The sequence below is a fragment of the Gadus macrocephalus genome, chromosome 16 (genome assembly GCF_031168955.1).
Source record: "Gadus macrocephalus chromosome 16, ASM3116895v1".
NCBI lineage: Eukaryota > Metazoa > Chordata > Actinopteri > Gadiformes > Gadidae > Gadus > Gadus macrocephalus.
In genome coordinates, this window is record NC_082397.1 from 5,642,737 (window position 1) to 5,664,576 (window position 21,840).

At 49.6% G+C, this 21,840-nt stretch overlaps 1 protein-coding gene across 6 annotated transcripts in view; it reads right to left on the reverse strand.

Moving 5' to 3' along the window:
• Positions 1 to 21,840, reverse strand: part of bcl9l (bcl9 like) — a 31,286-nt gene that overhangs the window by 2,800 nt on the left and 6,646 nt on the right. For 2 of the 6 annotated variants that reach the window (XM_060075435.1, XM_060075437.1), the window contains exons 2-8: positions 21,669 to 21,755; positions 9,227 to 9,300; positions 8,386 to 8,771; positions 5,728 to 5,856; positions 4,035 to 4,218; positions 3,186 to 3,270; positions 182 to 2,864 (exon numbers count right to left, since the gene is read on the reverse strand). In XM_060075435.1, coding sequence (XP_059931418.1) covers positions 182 to 2,864; positions 3,186 to 3,270; positions 4,035 to 4,218; positions 5,728 to 5,856; positions 8,386 to 8,713 — 3,409 coding nt within the window. In that variant the 5' untranslated portion in view covers positions 8,714 to 8,771; positions 9,227 to 9,300; positions 21,669 to 21,755. Of the gene's footprint in view, positions 1 to 181; positions 2,865 to 3,185; positions 3,271 to 4,034; positions 4,219 to 5,727; positions 5,857 to 8,385; positions 8,772 to 9,226; positions 9,301 to 15,010; positions 15,599 to 18,257; positions 18,445 to 21,668; positions 21,756 to 21,840 lie in introns of those variants that run through there. The other 4 variants (XM_060075439.1, XM_060075434.1, XM_060075440.1 and 1 more) reach the window with 3 other exon arrangements.

Genomic DNA, 21,840 nt, shown 5'->3' on the forward strand with positions numbered 1-21,840 from the left:
GCAATTGTCACAGACAATTTCTCTCGGGATGAATAAATAAAGTTAAGTTAATTAATAAAGTAAAGTTAAGCAAGAGGAGCAGGGCAAGGCTGTGGAATGGTTCACCAATGAATAACAAACTACTTCAAAAGTACAAAGGAATCTAAAGGCAATGTGTCAGCGGGTTGCGCTCTGACCGTACCCGTCTCAGTGGAGCTGCCCCCTCCGTTGCCCAGGCCCTTGCCACTGGCCGGCCTGCCCGGGCTTGGAAGAGCTGTTTTGGGGGAGGCCCATCCTGGGGAGCCCCCATGCAGGGCCGGGGACTTCAGGTGTCCAGGGGAGGCGGACGGCGATCGCATATTCAGGGAGGAAGAGCCCATCAGCTGGGGGGACTTCATGGAAGCAGAGGAGGGCGTTCCGGCCCCCGAGGCAGGTGGAAGAGGAGGGTTAGGCCCCGCCGAGGACATCTGAGAGGGGGACTTGAGCCCGGGCGCTGAGGGCGAAGGCAGGAGTGGGGAGGGTTCCTGGCTGAGGGACGGCGACTTGAGCTGATGTGGAGGAGGCATGGAGGGGGAGCCCATCGGGTTCACGTTGATCGACAGGTCGGACGGGCGGCGAGAACCCGGCCCGGGGCCTCGGATGCCACCGGCCATGGTCATGTGACTGAGCCGGGGCGTGCCTCCCATCTGGGGGGGTCCCTGCTGCTCCGGTCCAAACATCTCCGGACCGGGCTGCTGGAGGTACGGCCCTTCCATCTGCCCGCCAGAAAAGGGCCCTTGGTTGGGGAAATGGAGCCCGCCGTCGGGACCGGGCCCCATTCCTCTCTTCGCCGGCCGTCCGTTCTGCGCTGCCCATATCCTGGAGATGGCTTCAGGGCTCAGCATCTCCCCTAAAGGCCCCGCCCCTCCCGGACGGCCACACAGCTTCTGGGCCAGCATCATCTGCTGCTGCTGCTGCTGCTGCTGCTCCTGTTGAGCGCTCATCTGGGCGCTCATGCTCAAGTTCAGGTTGCTCCCCATCGGGGAGTCCACCAAGTCTCTCATCTGGGGCGGCCCCCCTCCTCCTCCTCCTCCTCCTCCTCCTCTTCCTCCTCCTCCTCCGGGGGAGCCCAGGATCTCCCGGGAGCCGGGGAAGTCCATGGGGTCCCCGCGGGACGGCGCACAGCGACCCATCCCCATGCCGGGGAAGCCGGCCGGTCCCCCCGGGTGGTCCACCATCCTCTGGCCCAGGCCGCCCTGCTGTAGCTGCTGCTGCTGCTGCTGCTGCTGCTGCTGCTGCTTGGCCAGGCGCTCCACCTCCAGCCGGTGGAGCTCATGCAGCTGCCGCTTCTCCATGATGCGGAACATCTCCTCGCGGGTCAGGATGCGGTCGGCGTCGCCCTGGAGGTGCTGAGGCGGTCCGCCGGGATAGCAGCCCCCTTGGAAAGGCGGCCCGCCGCCCCCGCCGCCGCCGCCCCCCATGTTGTTGGGCATGTCGTCGAGCCACACCACCCCGGCGCGCGGGGGTCGCTGAGGCCCCATGCCCTCCATCGGCAGGCCCGACCCGGGGCTACCGGGGAACCCCCCGCCCCCGCCGCCGTGCGGGGGCCCCCCTCGCTGCATCTGCCCCAGGAAGCGGGGCCCGCGGGGGTCGTCGGGGTGCATTTCCATCAGGCGCCCGTTCCCTCCCATCGGCCCGGCCATCATGCCGCCCGGGCCCCAGGGCTGGTCGTCGGCCTTGCTGTGGTAGGGAGGCGGGGGGCCCCTCATCACCATGGGGCCGCCGCCGCCGGGGCCGCCGCCGCCGCCGCCGCCGCCGCCGCCGTGCATGCCCACGTGCTCCGACATCATCCGGAAGTGCTGCGCGTGCGCGTGCGGCGGCTGCATCTCCTGCTGCCGGCGCTTCTCCTGGTAGTACTCCTCCTGGAGCTTCCTCCAGGCCATCTGCTCCGGGGTCAGGCCGTCGGGCCCCATCATGGAGCCCATGTCCAGGCCCGGGGAGAACAGGTGGTGGTGGTGGGCGTGGTGGGGGTGGGGGTGGGGGTGCTGCTGGGGCATGCCGTGGTGCTGGGGGTCCATGGGGGGCCCCTCCATGCCGGGGCCGCCCAGGGACTGGGTCTGGGAGATGATGGACTGCAGCGGCTCCTCGTACTTCTTGGGCCCCCCCATGGGGGCCGCGGGGGCGTTGCTCCCGCCGCTCCCGCCGCTGTGCGTACCGCCGTCCCCGTCCTCGGCCGCGCCGCCGTCGGGGAGGTTGTTGTTGTTGTTGTTGTTGCTGGAGGGGCTGCTGCTGCTGTTGTTGTTGTTCGGATTGCCGTTGGGGCCGCCTGGGTTGGGGGGCCCTCCGGGGGGGGCCCCGGTACGCAGCAGGAGCCGCTCGATGTCTCGGAGCGTCTGGAGGGAGCGCTCCCGGTGCTCCCGCTGCTCCTTGGAGAGGCCGTCCACGCCGCCGCCGCCCGGCCCCTCCAGCCCCCCCGGGTCCCCCTGGATGAGGGCCGCCACGGCCGAGGGGCTGTCTGACGGAGAGACCCCGGCGTTGGGGTGGGCCATCCCTCCAGGACCCTCCCCGGCGCCGGGCCCCAGGGCCGGGCCGGCGGGGGTGCCGCCGCCGCCGCCGCCGCCGCCGCCGCCGCCGCCGCCGCCGCCGCCGCCGCCGCCGCCTCCCGGGGCCTTGTGGGTGGCGAGGCGGAGGTTATTGCAGGGCCCGGGGCCGCCCGTCCTGCTGTGAGGAGACTCATTGTCGGAATGTCCCGCCGACGACGGCCCTCCCGCAGCCAGGGGGCCCCCGGCCCCTCCGGCCGAGCCAGAGCCGGGGGTCCCGCCCTGGGGTTTCGGCGTTCCCGTTGGCGGGGAGCCACTGGAACTCATCTTCTCCGGGAGGCTGGGGATCTTCCCCGCGTTGAGGCCCTGAAGGAGTAGAGAGGTAAACACAGTCACATACGTAACCCCGGATCTCACACCACCCTAATCGTACGCTTTATAGACACATCTAAAACCTTCGCCAAAGTAAGTAGTCTATCAGCATCAGGCTTTTGGGGCCTTTATAGACAGGACAGTGAAGAGCGACAGGAAAGTGGGTTGAAGAAGAGAGGGAGTGAACTGTAGCATCGGCCCACCGCTGGGAATCGAGCCTGGGTTGCTACAACGCGTACCGCCTACATGGTGGGAGCACTCGTGGTTCGAGCCACTTGAGTGGACTACTTTTATCCTCCTCCTATGTCTACTAACCTGTTCGAGCTTGCTGCGTGGAACTTGTTGCTGGTGAAACTGAAGGATGGAACCAGAGTGGCCGTTCAGTACTGCTTCGGCAGCACTATAAACACACAAAAAAGCACACAAACATGAATATTGCATACTTAAACGGTTATATTACCATTCCTAACTAAATAGGAACAAAGCACAAAGTGATTTAGAGGAGACTGGGCCAAGATGGAGACCCAGCTGCAGTCCGTAAACATTGCATTAGATTGTTTATTGGGATATAAATATGTGATGAAGACTATTATTATACAGTCAAGTCAAAAGCAAACAGAACAATGGATTTACTACACATCGCACTCAAATCATGTGCTCATCATTTAGCGTTATGATACACACATCTCAAAAGATACACCAAAATCCCACCACCGGCAAAAAAACATCGACGGTCAACCACCTCAAAGAAAATCCAAAGTAGACATGAATTTGCACGATGAATTTATTTTTCAGACAAATCTCTCTAGGTAATGTTAAAAGATATGGGGACCAGGTTTCTGTGAGGATATTATTCTTCAAGCAGCCTCCGTCTTTGATAAAACAGCACTCCTTGGGGCAATTTGTAACATCCCCACATACAAAGTCCACAAACTAAGTGTATTCAGCCGGAATTAGCAGACTGCATTTTGCAGAGAATTTCCCCCGTTTGATGACTTTAAGACATTTAATTCACACTTTGCCAGACCCAAACAGGATCGGTTTCTACAGCAAAAAGGGATTTGGTGGTCAACTCCCCTTTAAGATACGTTCGTGTATATGTGGCATTAAGTGTCAGTACGCAGGCTCTGGTAATAGTTGGTAACATTACATGAGGCGCTTTACCTGTTGGCCAGGTTGGTCGTGAAGACGTACACGACCTGCTGGGAGGAGGGCAGGGAAGGCTCCGCTTTGGGCCCTGTTGCCCCCCCACGCCGGAGCGCTGCCCCCCCGGGGTCTGACCCCGAGCCCCCAGAGGGACGCCCAACGAGGCCCTGGAGAGATCCGGGACCAGGACCCCCTCGATCCCCTGGGAGAGGGAGAGACGGAGACAGAGAGAGCGGATACAAGGAGACAGTGGGAGAGAGACAGAGGGAACAGAGAGGGAGGGAGAGAGTGAGGGAGAGAGGTAGAAAGTGAGGGAGACAGAGGGAGAGAGACAGAGGGAGAGAGACGGAGGGAACAGAGAGGGAGGGAAAGAGTGAGGGAGAGAGGTAGAAAGTGAGGGAGACAGAGGGAGAGAGACAGAGGGAACAGAGAGGGAGGGAGACGGAGGTAGAGAGGGAGGGAGAAAGTGAGGGAGACAGAGGGAGAGAGACAGAGGGAACAGAGAGGGAGGGAGAGAGTGAGAGAGACAGAGGGAGAAAGTGAGGGAGACAGAGGGAGAGAGACAGAGGGAACAGGTAGAGGGAGGGAGACGGAGGGAGAGAGTGAGGGAGAAAGTGAGGGAGACAGAGGGAGAGAGACAGAGGGAACAGAGAGGGAGGGGGAGTGAGGGAGACAGGTAGAAAGTGAGGGACACAGAGGGAGAGAGACAGAGGGAACAGAGGGAACAGAGAGGGAGGGAGACGGAGGCAGAAAGTGAGGGAGACAGAGGGAGAGAAACAGAGAGGGAGGAAGACAGAGAGGTTGAAATAGAGAGGGGCCGAGACAGATAGATAGACAGAGGGAAAGAAAAAGACAGAAAGCAAGAGAGTGTGTTTGGATATTTAAATTGACTACATTTATTGTAGAGTGAACATGGAGGGAAGAAAAGTAGCTGATCAACTGAAACCTAGCAAAGTTGCAAAAGACCATTATAATACAACATACATAAAGATGTCTGGAACTCTGACATTATTCTTCAGGTTAGCCGTCTGACCACTAGGTGGAGCCAAACACCACATAATGGAAGCCTAGCAGGGGAGGGGGGAGAGTCACATGCTCTCTACTGATGTTTGTCAATGACACGAGGGGAAAAAAATAAAAACACGTAATGATAGCGATTTCTAGCCTAAACCGGTCCTCTCCATAGCAACAACACTGGAATGTAAAGCAAAGGATTCTGGGTGTGTTCTGGCGAAAACTGTTCAAACCCACAGGGAGGGGGAGGTCAAACGAGCATTTGTGTAACATGGACAGTGAGGGGGGGGGCGTTCAGATAAGATATCGTTTTATTGTCTGATCTGTTCAGAAAATGGTCACAGGCGTCATTGTCACAACTGAGTCACAAGTGCCACGGTCGGACAGAAAATTAGACAATGAGGCCGACACACAATACAAAGTGCACCCTGTACCATGCAACACACAAAGTCCTTTAGAAAAGGGCAAAAATATCCCAGGCACAAATCCCTCTGCCTTCACAGTACAGGACAAAACAGCTGAAGACCACCTATCCCCTTCATCCATCCAACAGACGGGATAAAGACCCCCCTTGCTTGCACCTTTTCCTGCTGTTGTGGTGGGGCCCTGCACTGCCGTGAGGCGGGGGGGGGTTAGCTGGTGCTGTGGTGGTCGGTCGGACGGGGGACGGGGGGCATTGTGTTGGCGCTGTACTCACGGTGGGGGGGGGCGGCGGCGCGGGGCTTGTCCTCGTCCTCCTCCGTGTCGGGGCCGGAGCACCACTCATCCCCGCTGTACGGCTGCTTCCTCTCCAGCACGCAGCGCCGCTTGCTACGCATCACACCCTCTGCACAGGTGACGGGCGGCACACACACACACACACACACACACACACACACACACACACACACACACACACACACACACACACACACACACACACACACACACACACACACACACACACACACACACACACACACAGTGAGCTGACCAGTAGCTCAAATTGTACAGTTATATCATAAATGAATGATAAACAAACTTACAACAAGCTGTAGAACTCAACCAGAATGGAAAAAATAAGGTTCTTCAGAATAGTTATATAAAAACTAAATGCATCCATCCCATCCTCTCTCCTTCCATTTCAATGCATAGCAATTCAGAGCCTAACAAGTATTGACTGGTCTTGATTCTGCCCGACCAGTATCCCCAACACCTACCTGCGCAGACCTATATTAATTCTGTCAACAGTGATGTCTGGCAGCTCTCGGGGGGGGTTATGGGGGGGGGGGGGGGGGGGGGGGGGGCAGAGGGAGACGCTCAAGTCTAGAGAACAGAGAAATGTTCTGCTTGTGAAGGTCCGACATTAGAGCAGCCCCTTTACTCAGTGTGGGGTCCACCCTGTGGCCGAGCGCGGTGCGCTTCCGGATGGTATTTCGTAGTGACGACAGGCCATCTCAAAGACCAGGGAGATATATAGCTGACCTTTAGCGGTGTGAAAACAGTAGTTTTCCCGCCGCTGAGACACTGAGCGAGACAGCTTTCCAGAGCTCTACTGGAGGGCGGCCTCCCGTCCCTCGTCTGTGAGACAGCCTTCCAGAACTCCACGAGGCGACCCCACTCCTGTGATTGGTCGGTGACACAGCCTTCTAGAACTCTACAGGAGGATGCCCTGCTGTGATTGGTCGGTGAGACAGCCTTCTAGAACTCTACAGGAGGATGCCCTGCTGTGATTGGTCGGTGAGACAGCCTTCTAGAACTCTACAGGAGGATGCCCTGCTGTGATTGGTCGGTGACACAGCCTTCTAGAACTCTACAGGAGGATGCCCTGCTGTGATTGGTCGGTGACACAGCCTTCTAGAACTCTACTGGAGGACGACCTGCTGTGATTGGTCGGTGACACAGCCTTCTAGAACTCTACAGGAGGACGCCCTGCTGCGATTGGTCGGTGACACAGCCTTCTTGAAGTCTACTGGAGGGCGACCTACTGTGATTGGTCGGCGACACAGCATTCTAGAACTTTACTGGAGGGCGACCTGCCGTGATTGGCCGGTCGCAGGTGTGGCAGCAGGCACACTTCAAACAGCACGCCCTGGTGCGGTGAATTTGAATGTGCTTTGTTTTCGTTTTAAGATCACAGGAGGAGAGAGAGAGAGAGAGAGAGAGAGAGAGAGAGAGAGAGAGAGAGAGAGAGAGAGAGAGAGAAAATGGTGCCAGGGGAGGATCTACAAAAAGCTTTCATTCTCTTGTGTCAGAACCATACTTCTCCCCCACCCTGTATGTTAAGTAACTAGAGTGACTGTATGTTTATGGGTGTGCACGCGCGTGAATGTGTGCACGCGCATCTGTGGGTGTGGGTGTGTAGTATGTGCATGTGCTTGCGTGCACACAAAGCAGGCTGAAGCAGGATGTTGCTTTATAAAAATCACATTACATTGGTCTCCAGTGAGCGGGTTCTAGCAGAACACACACTTCCGTACGAGAGGAGAATCAAAACAGATCTAATTCTAGTTTAAGGAGCTATCCCTCCACCGCTGCGTTTTACACTTTCAAGTCTTTTATTTTAACGTTTTAAATGGAATCACACAGCCGCTGAATCATTTTGTGAAGAATCCTCAGCCGATCCAACCCTAACCCCATCTCCCGGTCTCACTGGGAGATGAGGAAAACAACTTCACAGAAAACAACCCAAACCTGCACAGCCTCTAAACCCCGAGCTCCTCAAATAACTCCGCATTTGTTTGGGAGTGGGGGGTATTTTGACAAATGTCACACATGGTCAAAGATAAAAAAATAATAAAAACACCACAATGCAACAGTGCTCAGAGGGGCCGGAGGGGGAATCCAGAAGAGCGAGAGAAAGGTCAGGAGCACACACGCTGGAGGTTCCTAGTGGAGGTGGTGAAAGCACCTACTGTGGCTTTTCTGAGAGATGGGGGCTGATAAGCAGCTGGAGGAAGTCACCCTCGCACAGAGACGCACGTCGCCACACAATCTTCTCACGGTCCGTCTGTCTGTCTGTGACTGTGTGCCGCTGAATCTGCATCTTTCAGCGGGCCTCCCCGTCATTATGCGCACGTCTGCATTTGTCGGTCTGCCTTTCTGTGTCCGTCCTTCCATGTGTCTGCCGTCTATGCGTCTGTCTGTCTGTCTGTCTGTCTGTCTGTCTGTGTCCATCTGTCTATGTATCCAACTGTTTCTATGCTTCTGTTTGTCTATCTATGCGTCCATCTGTGGGTCCATCTGTGTGTCTGTTTATTCTTCTGTCGATGCGTGTGCCCATCTGTGACTGCCTGCCTGTGTGTTTGTCTGCCCGCCTGCGTGTGTGTGCCCGTCTGCGTGTGTGTGCCCGTCTGCGTGTCTGTGCCCGGCTCACCTGCTTTGGCCTCTGCCTCCAGAGCCGAGGCGAGGGCATCTCTGGGCTCCACGGAGTCCACGGAGACGCTCCTCTCCCGCTTCGATTTGGTTTTCAGCATTGCTCCCACGCCGCTCGCCGATTGGCTGGCGGCCTTCAGCCCAGGGTTCGCCGGAGCCATCTGATTGGTCTTGACTGCATGGCCCCCGACACCAACCCCCTTTGGACTCTGACAGTGGGCCACAGCTCCCGCCTTCTGCTGACTCTGCTGATTTACATTGGCTAGTTGGGATCGGCTGTCACCGGTCACTTGCTTGCCATGATTGGCCAGTTTATTGTCCGGATGCATCTGATTGGCTGGTGGTTAGGCTGCGCCTGAGTGGCTCTGGACTCGCTTGCGAGCAAAACTGGGAAGGAAAAAAACAAGATAAATTCAATCATTTGTTTTTTCCATTCATTTTTTGTCCCAGAATAATAAGGACTCCCGCTTTTACCCTTAAGATATTGAGCAGCTGCTTTCTTCCAATGTGAAAGAATTAATTAAAATACATGTCATTAAGGAGAAGGTAGGGGTTCGGGCATCCTGCTCAAGGATATGTACATGTAGAGCACACACATATTGGATATCGAACGCAGTACCTTTCGGCTGGGAGTTAAATTCCCCAACTATCAGGACTGATCTGCCCCAGGATAAACTCGGTAAGTAATGATGTTCTTTCCTCCAAGATGGAAAATAAAATCAGTATTTGGGCAATAAGTGTATCCAAAATAACACAGATAATGAGTCAAACTCGTGATAGAGGCACAAGAATACAAAATATAGTCTGGGTCAGGGTAAAAACCACAAGTCTGGAAAACTCACCTCATCTCCCCCAGAGGGTGAACTGAGAGCAGGCCATGCTGGTCTACAGGGATCCTCATTGGCCACACGCTGACCTGGGGAACACAGCAACAACAACATCAACACAGGAACACAACACAACCACTGCCTTGACAACACTATCTCTGTGACCTGCGTGTGCGCGTGTGTGGAATAGGCTTTGAGGAGTCAAATCTTTAAGTTAAAAAAGAAATAGAAAGGGGGTTAGGTCAGCGATTAGATGACCAAATGAGGGTGTAGATAAGCAGCGGAACTGAGATCCGGCTATCCCTTTAAGAGCCTGGTCAAATAATCACTGAGTTAATGTTGTTACTGTCCCTTTCAGGGCCAGGCCACACACTGGTGCACTGATGTTACCGTCCCTTTAAGAGCCCAAACACTGGAACACTGCTGTGACCACCCCTTTAAGAGCCCAAACCCTGGATGACTGCTGTAACCTCCCCTTTAAGGAAAAGGGGGCAGACTGAGAAAGGTTTAGTGAGGGGGAGGGACTCTCCGCGCTGCGCGAGGTACCACCCCCTCCCCGACAGTTTGCAAACCGCAAAAACTCCACCACACATTCCTGTGTGTGAGTGTGAGAGAGACACACACACACACACACACACACACACACACACACACACACACACACACACACACACACACACACACACACACACACACACACACACACACACACACACACACACACACACAACTGTGTGTCTCAAACTCACACTACCTGCCCCTACTTTAGTAAAGTCCCTCACTCACTTTCCACACACACACACACACACACACACACACACACAGGAATCATTTCCTACACGTCACACAGATTCTAAGTTGAAACACATTTCCTCGGCTTTTCCCATTATTACAGCGGCGCACACCAGAACGTTTCGGAGCAGGCAACCCGATGCCTAACTCCTGCATTTCCCAAAATGTGCGCAGATTCTGTAGCACACAGACGCTTCGATGCTAAGCTACCGTCGTGTCGGGCCGTCCATGGGACCGTGGCGCCACAACAGGCACCCCCCCCCCCCCCCCCCCCCGGCCAAAGGACCCAGGGTTCAAGTCCACAGCTGCTGGCCTGCGCTCGTCAAAACACCCACACCTGCCTATGCCTGTGAACCCCAGACTTCTGGCGCTGAACTTTGACCTTTTCCACTGGGACAGTGGGTTTGGTATCGTCAGAGCTGGGCTAAAATGGTCCAAATATTTGATGACCCATAACCACAGTAATCAATAGGGCCGGCTTGGACACCGTGACGTCACAACGCAATGCCCGCCTCCATTTTAGTAGCATGTTAGTTATTGAGTTGGTGGTAATATGCTTGTGGAATTAATTGTCATTGTTTGTGTCATCACTTTTCAAATCCTAGGATTCTATCGTTCGACTGCAGCTCTCAACTCAAAAGGTGGGAGTATCGGCAACAAAAAAGTCTTTAGCTATTTTGTCCTGTACTGCGAATGCGGAGGGATGTGAAAGGATTATTAACAGTAAAGAGGATATGATGAGCAGGCCGGGAAGGGGCATTCTCCGACTGCTGTCCTGTCATCTATTCGTTCATTTTATTCATCCACTTACAGTCTAATGAGATCAGAAACTCAAACCAGTTCCTTTTAACAAATCAGTTTAGAACAAGGAAATGAGAATTGAAGACATCATGTCAGCATTCCAAACTACAAGTTTCCCTAAAAGTAAAACAATGTGGACATTTATCTAATAAAAATTTTCTCTAACTTGTTTTGAAACCACACTTGTATGTTGTTGTGGTTGACAATGAACACACACGACACAAGTGTGTGTTCATTGAATTAAAAACATGTGTAAAATGTAATTCAATAATTCAGACCTATGGAGATACACCTTCTGGGGACAGTGTGTGCGTTTATGTGAATGTGTGTTGAGCATTATGCATATATTAACAGGTCTCGACATGAACTGTTTCCCCACACCTTAGCACAGGTGAACAACAACATGAACAATTTGCAAAAGCACCCATGTGAAAACCAGTACGAAGGGGGACCAACGAAACAAAAGTTGGCCAATCACTGTCAGAGCAGCCATTTTGCCAGCCCCCCCCCCCCCCCCCCGCGCGCCTTGAGTGTCGGGCAACTGTTGTGAACCTCAACCTACGCATTCCACATTCCCTGCAAACCTCTCCACTACATTTCAACACCGCTGCAATGTCTCTGGGGATGACTCAGAACTATGACATCACACAACAGCAAACGGGCGGACCCGTCTTTCAGGACAGCTGTTAACAAAAGAAACGAGAGAAGGGAAAGAGAAAAATCGGAGGGGGTAACTTATCCAGTGTGCTCACCTGGACAAGTACTGGTAAAGACAAAAAGGGGACAATGCCTTTAGTTCTATTAGTCATTAACCAAGGCTGGCTCAGGTCAACACAGAGCCAGCCTTGTTCGCGTGCGGTGGACTCAATCAGTCATTAACCCGAGTGGGGAGAGGGACTCACACCGTCTGGTTCACTTAGATCTCAGCAAAACAATGTGGGGGAAGGAGGGCGTGTGTGTGTGTGTGTGTGTGTGTGTTTGTGTGGAATCTACTCACAATGTAGGGCTGTGTGAGAGCTACAAGCAGAGTCCAGGGTTGGAACCTTATAGTCGTAAGAGAAGAGGTGGGTGTTAGGACCCGATAGTCCTACGACTAGAGGCTAGGGTTGAGACATGATAGTCCTACGAGAATAGGATTAGGAAATGATATGACTTTGAGAAGAGGCTAGGGTAGAGACATGATAGTCCTACGACTAGAGGCTGGGGTTGAGACATGATAGGCCTACGAGCAGAAGATGGCGTCAGACACGATAGTCCTACGAGGAGAGTATAGTGTTGCACATGATAGTCCTACAAGTGGAGGCTAGTGTTGGACAAGAAAGACCTACCCAAGCCTAAGTAGAGGCTTGGGTTGAGACATATAGTCCCAGGAATAGAGGCTGGGTTGAGACATGATGGGACGAACTCACTGATTCAACAAACCTTTATAACTACATGGAAACTGACTCTCCTGGTTAGCACATTTACTCATACTGTTGAACAAAGCAAGCATCTAGTCCGAACAGCCCAACCAACAGTATGAGGTCAGCTCTACTTTCAAGGTAAGAGTATCAGTGGTCATGACCTCATGAGTGACTAGATACCATTCCTCAGTTCTACGTCACGTTTATATTGTGGGTTACTTCGAAACACACCAGAATACGAGACCAACATATGTCCCCTCGACCTAAACTAAAGCCTCACATGAGGTGACTGCAGCTGTTCATTGCAGAGCAAAGTCATGTTGAGGTTTTGCACACAACCACAGCAATCTCTGCAACTCAATGTAATTAGCATATACTGTATATATACACAAGATAGTGAGCTGGGTGAGTTAGGGTTGTCCTCTTTACAGCTGTTGTTATCGTTTGAAAAACAAGACTGCTGGTCTGATACCAAACTTATGATAGTCCTTTGGGGAAAACCTTTTATAAAGAGAGATAAAGTGTTCAAATGCTAGGTCATTTGGGGACATGGAATTCTTGTGACAGAAATCACATTAACTAGGGTGAATAAGTTCGCAACGATATGTTTTTGCAAAATTTTTCCACTCTGAATATTAAATATTACAGATGCCACAATAATAAAAAGGTTTCAAACATTCAGGGCCAAAGGACAACTAAAAATTAATAATACATTTAATTTATAAAACGCTTTTCAAGGTACCACTTGATTACCATTGCTTAGTATTTCCGCATCGCAAGTGACAAGACCTTGTGTTTGTATAGACTCTATACTATAGACTCTATAGTATAGAATATGATTGAATGACAAGATATTCTAACATATTCTAACAGACATTCGTTCAGCCCCTCGCAACACGAGGTGGAGAAGACTGAGTTACAACAAAGAAATGTATTAATCTGGTTCTTTTCACACATTTACATTGTTCACTCAAAGTGACAAGAACTGAATGAATATATGACTAGCACAGGAAGCAGGGGTGATGGAAAATAACATACCATACTGGAAAACACAGAGTTCGGGACAGATTGAAATACTAATAATCCCACTTTGGGAGTCACATAATGTCACAGCCCGGCTCAAGGGAATGACAAGGAGATATGACATATAATGACGTATAATAACATATAATCATTAAAAACAGTGACCCTTTATATTAGTGGGACTTATAATACTTCTACACAGAACAGTTACAATGACGACCATTGATTGCGGCACCGACTGATCTCTGGTCAGTTCGATTATAAGTTATAATAACTTATAAGATAATAACTTTATTAAACTAACTGGGGTATGGCGGAGAATGGCAGGCGGAGAGAGAGAGACAGCAGTTGTTATATCACCTCACCTCATTCAAATCCGGTAAAACGATAAAATGCAATGGCACCAAAAGCGATATCAACCACCGCCCATTCTCGACTTGCATTACCTTGCAAGCTTGAGCACGTCAAACAGGTCGAGCCATTATGGCGCCACCATCCGATATGTGACGGCTTGAGGGGTGCCGAGTTGGTGGGGGCTGAACCTAAACGTCAACTTACTAACTTACTCGCTCTCTCTACAGCCAACATTTTTCAACCAACTCAGATTGATACAAGGAAGTCTGTAAAGGCTTGGGGGCGTTGATAGCATTCACAGCCATTTTTCGGGGTTAAAGGAGCAGGATTTACAAACGTATGATTATTGCACTTTAAATGCCTATTGGTTTATTTTGTGTTATGTTTACTTTTCATTTTTGATATGATGCAAAGAAAGAAAAGATAAAAGTATAATTAAAGGTTGGGTATGGGATTTGCGAAATGCCAGCAGATTTTGAAAACACACAACTCAAATGGTCCTACCCCCTCTCCTTCAACGCTGACCCCTGACTCCACCCATTCCAAGTACATGGACGCGCAAGCATGCACGAGCGAACACAGATGCGCGAGAGCGAGCCATAAGCTAGTTAGCTAGCTCCAGTAGCTACCGCAGGATAACAACAAACAGAAGCTTGCTCTGGGTCACGAGGTTTGAGTACGTGCACGAAGGGGTCGCGCGCGGGGCGAGGGGGAGTGCAGTACGGCCGTTTGATTGACGTACTTACTGTCCAATGCAACTCGGTGGCTCTGGAAATCATTGGCTGGAGTTTTTCGAGCCCTGCCCGTTCCACAGATGATTGACTTGTTTAATTTTCATGTCAGTACTTCTAACTCAGTGGCTGTAAGTGGGTTATGATAAGGATTTCAAGTAATTTTGCAAAAATGGCCAAAAAAGCGAATTCCATACCCAACCTTTAAAGTACAAAATATACTCCTTCATTTTAAGGCAGACAATCCTGTTAGGGCATGGACAAGGAACCGAGCATTTGATCACACAATTCCGAAAAACATGAACTGAAACCCCACCAATAGGAAGAATGATGACGCTTATTGTACTCATGTTTAGGTTGACTATACACTCAGACTGTCAAAAAACAACCGCTGGCCAGGCGGAGCTCAGGTAGGCCCAAGTCTTCTTGCCATGGGACGCCCACACGTAGACTGTGGACATTGGGGTTCAAACTCAGAACCTTTCGGCTGGGAGAATAACATCAAATCAATACTCTATCCTGCCCCAGTAAAGTTCATCAGACTTGTGAACACACATTAAAAAGCGCAAATGCGTATTATGCAATTGTTCTTAGAAATTAGGTTGTGCAGCCAATATTTTTTAGCTTGTTGGTAGTACACCAATTATGCTGGCTTGCGTTTGCCAAACAGCTCAAAGTAAATCTAAAGAACATACTGTGGCAGGGCGCAATCGACTCAGGCTGCATCTCTGCTCCTGTCGTCCACCAAGGCCTCATGTTCTACCAACATGTCCGTGCTTCTGGTTTCGGCAGAGGCTTAAATGCTCCGGGCTGTTCTCTCACTACGGGCTGTGACCTGGTGTTTTTCTATGATGTAATACTGAACTACTGGAGCACCATGCCAAAAAACAAAGCAACATAAGGGAGGGATTAGGATCCCACAAGTTTGCATGCCGAACCTATTAATAGGAGGAGGACGCATTGGATGGTGGCTTATCCAATGGTAGCCGTCGCATCCAACAGCCCTGGTTCACCAGGACTGGCAGTGGTCATCTGCGCTCTCGAAGTCAAACATTCGACTAATCATAACTTAAGTTGACGTGTTGAAATGGGTTAGTGTATCAAGAGGTACATTGGTTCTATTGGGTGCCAGGATATTTTTTTCATTGGTCAAGGGCTATCTGTGGTTAGCGACTCACCCGTGTCCAGGTTGTATGTATGCAGGGATCTATTCGGGTAAGGGCTGTGTATTGGTCAATTTAGCCTATAGCGGATGGGTTTATGAACAGCTGTTCATTAGAGAACACACAGGGACTGGACTCACCAAGAATGAAGTAACCACACCGCCATCTTCTTAAAGACAAAGCGTTTCACAAACAGCCTTTGCGGTTTTAATCCTGAACAGAAAAGCATCAGAGACACTTATTATTATTGGGAGAGGTCTACGAGCACTAACAGACATTTTGGTCTGATCATCCATTACTGCTTAATGGTAGTGACATTTACATCGTAGACTTAAAATAAATGAGTAAAATTATGATTGCAATTCCACTGAACGCAAGTGTTTTCTACAGGGGACTATCTTCTGTATTATCTGTCGATTTATTTGATTACATGTCTTCCTGTAGGCCAAGTCATCAGTTTGTCATAAACAGTTAATGAGTTTAGCATCAGATCACAGAAACCGCTTTGCCTCCATCTGGGAAGAACAGTGCTATGCTTGTTCTCATTAACTTCTGTGGTCTTTCTCCCTGGCTAAAGATGCTAGCAACCCACTGGTGAGGTTCTGCAGATAGGATGCACTTGGCCTTGAGGTACTCTCTGAAATCCATTATTTTCTGTAACGTGGCTACAACTACAGTCCGTTTCATCAGTAGGAAATGACAAGCTCTGCTCAGAGTATACCCCGTCTTAATAGTGAACAAATCTCACTCCAGAAAGGTAAAATACGGTCCATGTTTTTGCTTCCCGCTCAGCCCAATTTGTTGTACCCATCTCCAATGCAGTGTTATGATTCATAATTAATAGCAATAAACACCCGCCTAAAATAACATAAGAAACATCCAAATGACAAATCCAAAATCCCCAGCATGAATTGTGGTCCTTAATACCTGTTCACTCGTTCATTAGGACTGAGCCGATCAGGTGAATGCAACTTATTGCCCATTCTCTCCTTCAATGAACACAAAATCACAGCAACATTCAAACAAATCATGGACCTAAAGTGAATCAAATGGCGTATTTTGGAGCGTACTCCGTAGTCTGGAGCATAAATGGTAGTAAGATGAAGATGATATCCTTTTAGTTTGTATTTCACTCTAGAACTAGTACTGTTCAATGGTGAGCATTCATCCATCATGTGGAATATTTAGCTGGTAGATATAGCAAAAAAAAAGTGTGTGTGACTACAGCCTCATATCCATATCACCGATCTACACTAATCTACTATCAACTTGGCGGGACACAATAACAAAACAGACAGGATCTAACGAAAGGTGAAGGACAATTTGTGTTTCTCTGTAGGGATCCTTTACATAATGTTAGAATGTGATTTGAGTCAGTGGTAAAAGGAAGCACTTTTAGAGGACGTACATTGACGCTGCGCTATTGCCCCAAAGGATTACAATGCAGTCCGTTTTTGCGAATTACAACTACGTTGTTCTCGCTAAACAATACTGGACCAATTTCAATTTATTTTGCCTGCATCAGTCCCCCATACCCAAAATAGCAGGGACCAGGTTGTAGTACTCCTTTAAGCTCACAGTTTAGTATTAAGACGAATAAGATGAGGCTGTTTAGAAAGTTACTAATCGAGATAGCGGAAGAGAGTTGAATACAATGTCACTTACTCAAATTAAGAGAGTAACTTTTTGTGGGCTTCTTTCAGGGTGAGTCACAGATTCTGTCGGCTGATTTAAGAAGAAAGTCAGAAGAGTAAGAAGTTGTACTGAAGTGCTTTGCTAGCCACTTAAAGTGTGAACACACTCACACATAAGACGTTTGCTTGGGGACACCTTTCTTTGGCAGGGAATTAAACCAGCAGCCTCCCAGTAGCTAGATATGCTTAACTCATGAGCAACTGCCAGTTCAACAGTTTTCAGTCCTTTTTCCGAGCTAAAAATTCAACCTGAAGTTATCAGGGCAAATCCATTTCCCAACTTACGAGAGAGGCATGAGGCACAATCACGCCTTTGTCCAAAATTCTCTCAGTGGAAAGACTTTATTCCAAGGTGTAAGACACAGACGAAATTGAAAATAAAACAAACTTTTCTAGTTCATACAGATATTAAAAGACACGCACACAGAGCAGGGCTTCACTACACCGTATGTTACGGAAAGCTTTACTAGCCAGTTCTTCGTTGTAATATTAGTTATGGGCTTTACCTCAACAACATCATGATTGACCCTTTCAAGGAGCTTTCGGAGAAGTCTTTTAGAGTTAAATCTGGTTGACATCTGTTCCCACAGCTCTCTACAAACGAGAAATTATTAAATTATTTAGAAATGCAGAGCACATGGCGTTTACTTTACCGCATCCACACTGTTGTTAAGACACACACACACACACACACACACACACACACACACACACACACACACACACACACACACACACACACACACACACACACACACACACACACACACACACACACACACACACACACACACAAGGAGCCCTTGTGTTTCTGAGTATCCGTGGAAACAAGCATCCCTGTTCTCAATCAGCCCGGACGGTTCTGAAGAGTGCTACCAGTTCATCCAATTACCTCCCACTCATTTAAAAAAAATATTTGTTAAATACATTTTAGGGTCCCTAGAGCCACAGACGAGAAACAAAATAAGAAAGATCAAGGCATGGATTTCAGGATTCAACACATTCTGATGGACAAGGGCATCGCGAGTAACATGTAGGTCAGATAGGAGAGCATTACAGCAGTGTGTGTGTGTGTGTGTATCTACCGTTTGGAGAATGCGGTGCTATTCTGTCCCAGTGGGTCACATAGTACACTGTATTTATAGATGGTAGGGAGGTATTAATAGCGACCTGCAGAGCGCTGGGCTGTATAGAGACATGCTGGACAGGAAAGAGGAGGACACCGGACACACCTCAGCATACGACACACACACACACCAGCCAGTACACGTGTGCATTCACAGTCACACATACCGTCTGTACCATCAGCCTCCACAAAAACATGCAAACACAAGGCTAAGCCCACACACACACAGCGTAGCCTATACACGCACACACATACAGCTCAGCCTACACGTGCAACCACAGTTCAGCCTCCCTCCGCCCGCCCGCCCACCCACCCACCCACCCCCACCCCCACACACACACACACACACACACACACACACACACACACACGCAGCAAGACTTTGTGACACCGGCTGGACTGATGAACTCAAACTGCGCACGGCAAAACTTAAAGCAGACGGCGGGGGTGTGGACAGGCGTCAGGGGGCAGGGCCACAGCGAGTCCTAAGGGTGCATGTTTGTTTTCAAAACAGCCATGCTGCGGGCGGACTAGAGGGAGTGGTGTCCTTGTAGGACCCAGGGCACCGACTTCCTGGTCGGATCGATGGTGACAGTGATCCTGCTGAATGTAAATGTACCCTCATGCACCACAAGGAGGATGTGGCCGACGTTGCTCAGTTGAGGCGACTTGTGTATTTTACCATGTAGGGTACATCTGCTCATGGATCCGCAGTCCCTTAAATTGGTTCATTCAGCGGAGGATGCTCAATTAAAGTAATGATTTCACACTAAAGAATAATGAACTTCCCAAACGAAATCCATTACGTACTGTTAAGGGACAGCTGCCGAGTGAATGTGTCTTGAATAATACAAAGGGTTGCAGGACACTCTGATACAGAATCATCCTGGCAGGCAGGCTGAGACCAGAGCCAACCGAGGGAGGGAGAACCTGGGACAGAGGCTTTGCCCGGCGCCCAAAGATGGACAACCAACGCTGGGCTCTCCATCACATCCACGTCCCCACAACAGAGGGAGAACCAGGGAGAGAGGCTGGTTAAATTACACAGGAGATGGACAACCCACTCAGGTCTCTCTCACATCCATGTCCCCCTACAAAGGGAGAAGTGAAAATCCAAGGAACGTGTGCAGACGAACCAACGTTCAAAATCAAACTGTTTACCGCAAGGAAAACAATCCTCCTTCGTCTAATAAGCCAGTTGGCATACAAGTTATCCAATCACCTGTTTTGCGGGAGCATGTCACAAACACAAAACACACACACACACACACACACACACACAGAGAACAGTTCTCATCTTTTTTGCACTTTAAACCACAGCACATGGAGCTATTTCTATACATGAAGCGTAGAGAAACATCCAAGCGACTAATGCAAATCATTGCAACAAGGTGCCTTACATCCAACATCCGAAATGATCACAAATGATACAATAGGCGTAACAAGAACAAAAATGAATGGATCATTCAGGGTATAATGTGATCAAGAGTAACATGAATGGGGATGATCACAGATCTTCATAGATCCAAAGCTCTTCTGTAAAGATGTGTCTGAGAAAATGTGTCGAAGGGAACCGGCTGTGCAAGCAGGGTCTCCTGGAGCAGACTGTGAGGGAGTATAAAAAACATAAAACGCTGTCTCCTTCAGTTTTTTTATGGCCAAGACCCTGGAAGAGCCAGCGGTGCCATAGGATCTTACTTAGCCTGCATAACCTGGCTCATGCGGAAGCTGTAGAGGAGCTCCTGCCTGAACTTAAAAATTGGTTCAAGAGAAGTGCAAGAGTAAGAAAAAGAATCAATCCTAAAAGCAACAGGCATCCGAGTTAAAGGTTGATTCAAACTAACAGGAGTTTAATTTCCCGGGTGAAGGGACCAGTAGTGGTTTGAGGCAATCAGCCATGCTTCGGCTAACCATCAGTGGTGGATCAGTTTTCGAACGAGCCAGGTCAGGGAGTAAAAGGCTGTCAAGGCCAACAGAGATAAGAGGTCTGTGTGACTTTCTTTAAATCTGTGGCCAAGGCAGAAGAACCTAACTTTGGCTATATATGCCAAATACTGAAAATAGTGTTGCACAAGGATTTGTTCATTGGGCTAAAGAATCAAGGTCTGCTCAAAGAGGACAAGTGCCCAAAGATTCAAAGACACTCTATGACAGGACTATTATGCGGGAAGGATTGGAATTTATTTTTGGTTGCAATATTAACATGAATTCAGGGTTAGTCCAGAGGATGATTTGAGATGTTAAGAAGTACGCTCGACAGCCTGGTCACTGTAAGCAACAGGAATATACTAACACTATATAATCTGCAGAACAGTGAAACAAGAAAAATGTGGGGTCTTGTCAAAGTGGTGGAGAAAACCCCCACAGAAAAAAAAGGCATAGTTAGCATAGTTAATGATGATTGGATCAGAGCAGAATAAAATGTAATAAGTAGCTAAGAAGGAAATACATAAATGATCAGACCCACACATTCCTCTGATATGGGAAATGTGGAGAACAGAAGAGAATTAAGATTCCGTAAAGAAGTTGCGAATTCCATAGCGAGTGGTATATTTAAAACACAAACATGAATAAATAGTACAGTCTCCAGGAAGACAGACCTAATTATTAATATTAAGGCCTTAGCAGTGGGAGCGAGTCTGATAGCTCGGAGATGAAAAGCTATTATTTTCAGAAGAGGATGACTAAAATGGACTGATGCTTATTGATACAGAAAATAATGCTCTCAAGGGAAGGAGGAAAACACACCCCAGGTCTACAGAAAAACATGCCTTTATACGTAATAGCAGCCACTCCAACCCAGACGGTTTCTATAGGGCGCAATTGTTCAGATTGAGGTTTCGGCTGAATATATAAACGTCACCGTGTGGAGGTAAATCAATGCCTATACAGGACTCATTGCTCAGTGACCTGACTTTTAAGAGGCCAACGTTAATATAAAAGATGGTTGAAACGCATCAGCAGGGGGATTCATCCAAGGTTATTTACGTGATTTGCTTTTAGCGTGCCGCCGGTGTGTGGCAAAGGTTTCACTATCCGTATTTGTGTCTCATCAACGCTAACAAATGTGATGAATGTGCAGTTTGTGTGAAGGACATCTTGTTATTTCTTGTACTAATCCAAACAGAGCAGGGCGAGTGGAGATAGCTGGCATGGCTGCAGAGTGTCTCTCTGGCGTTGAGCAGCATAGCGAGAGACAAGCCCTCTCTCTCCCCCTCAGATGTAAGAAAGGAAACCTTAATGAGTCTTTTCAAAGTATCTCCTCACAGCGTGACCGTTGAACCAGCCGGTCCGCTCTCATAAAACCTACTTCACACCTCTCCCACTCCCCGCCAGGGCAATCTTTACACGCTCCCTTTTTCACTCGCACCTTTGTTCTTCTCTCCCAGCATGCAGTTTGTTTTCCTGCAGCCTGTTGTCGTGGTGATGCATCAGGCAGGAAGGATAACAAGAAAATCTGCCGTACAGGGTCAGAAAACAAATCACAGCATTAAGCTGAGCAGAATGCCCCAGACACCATCAGCTTCAGCTTCGGCACAGGC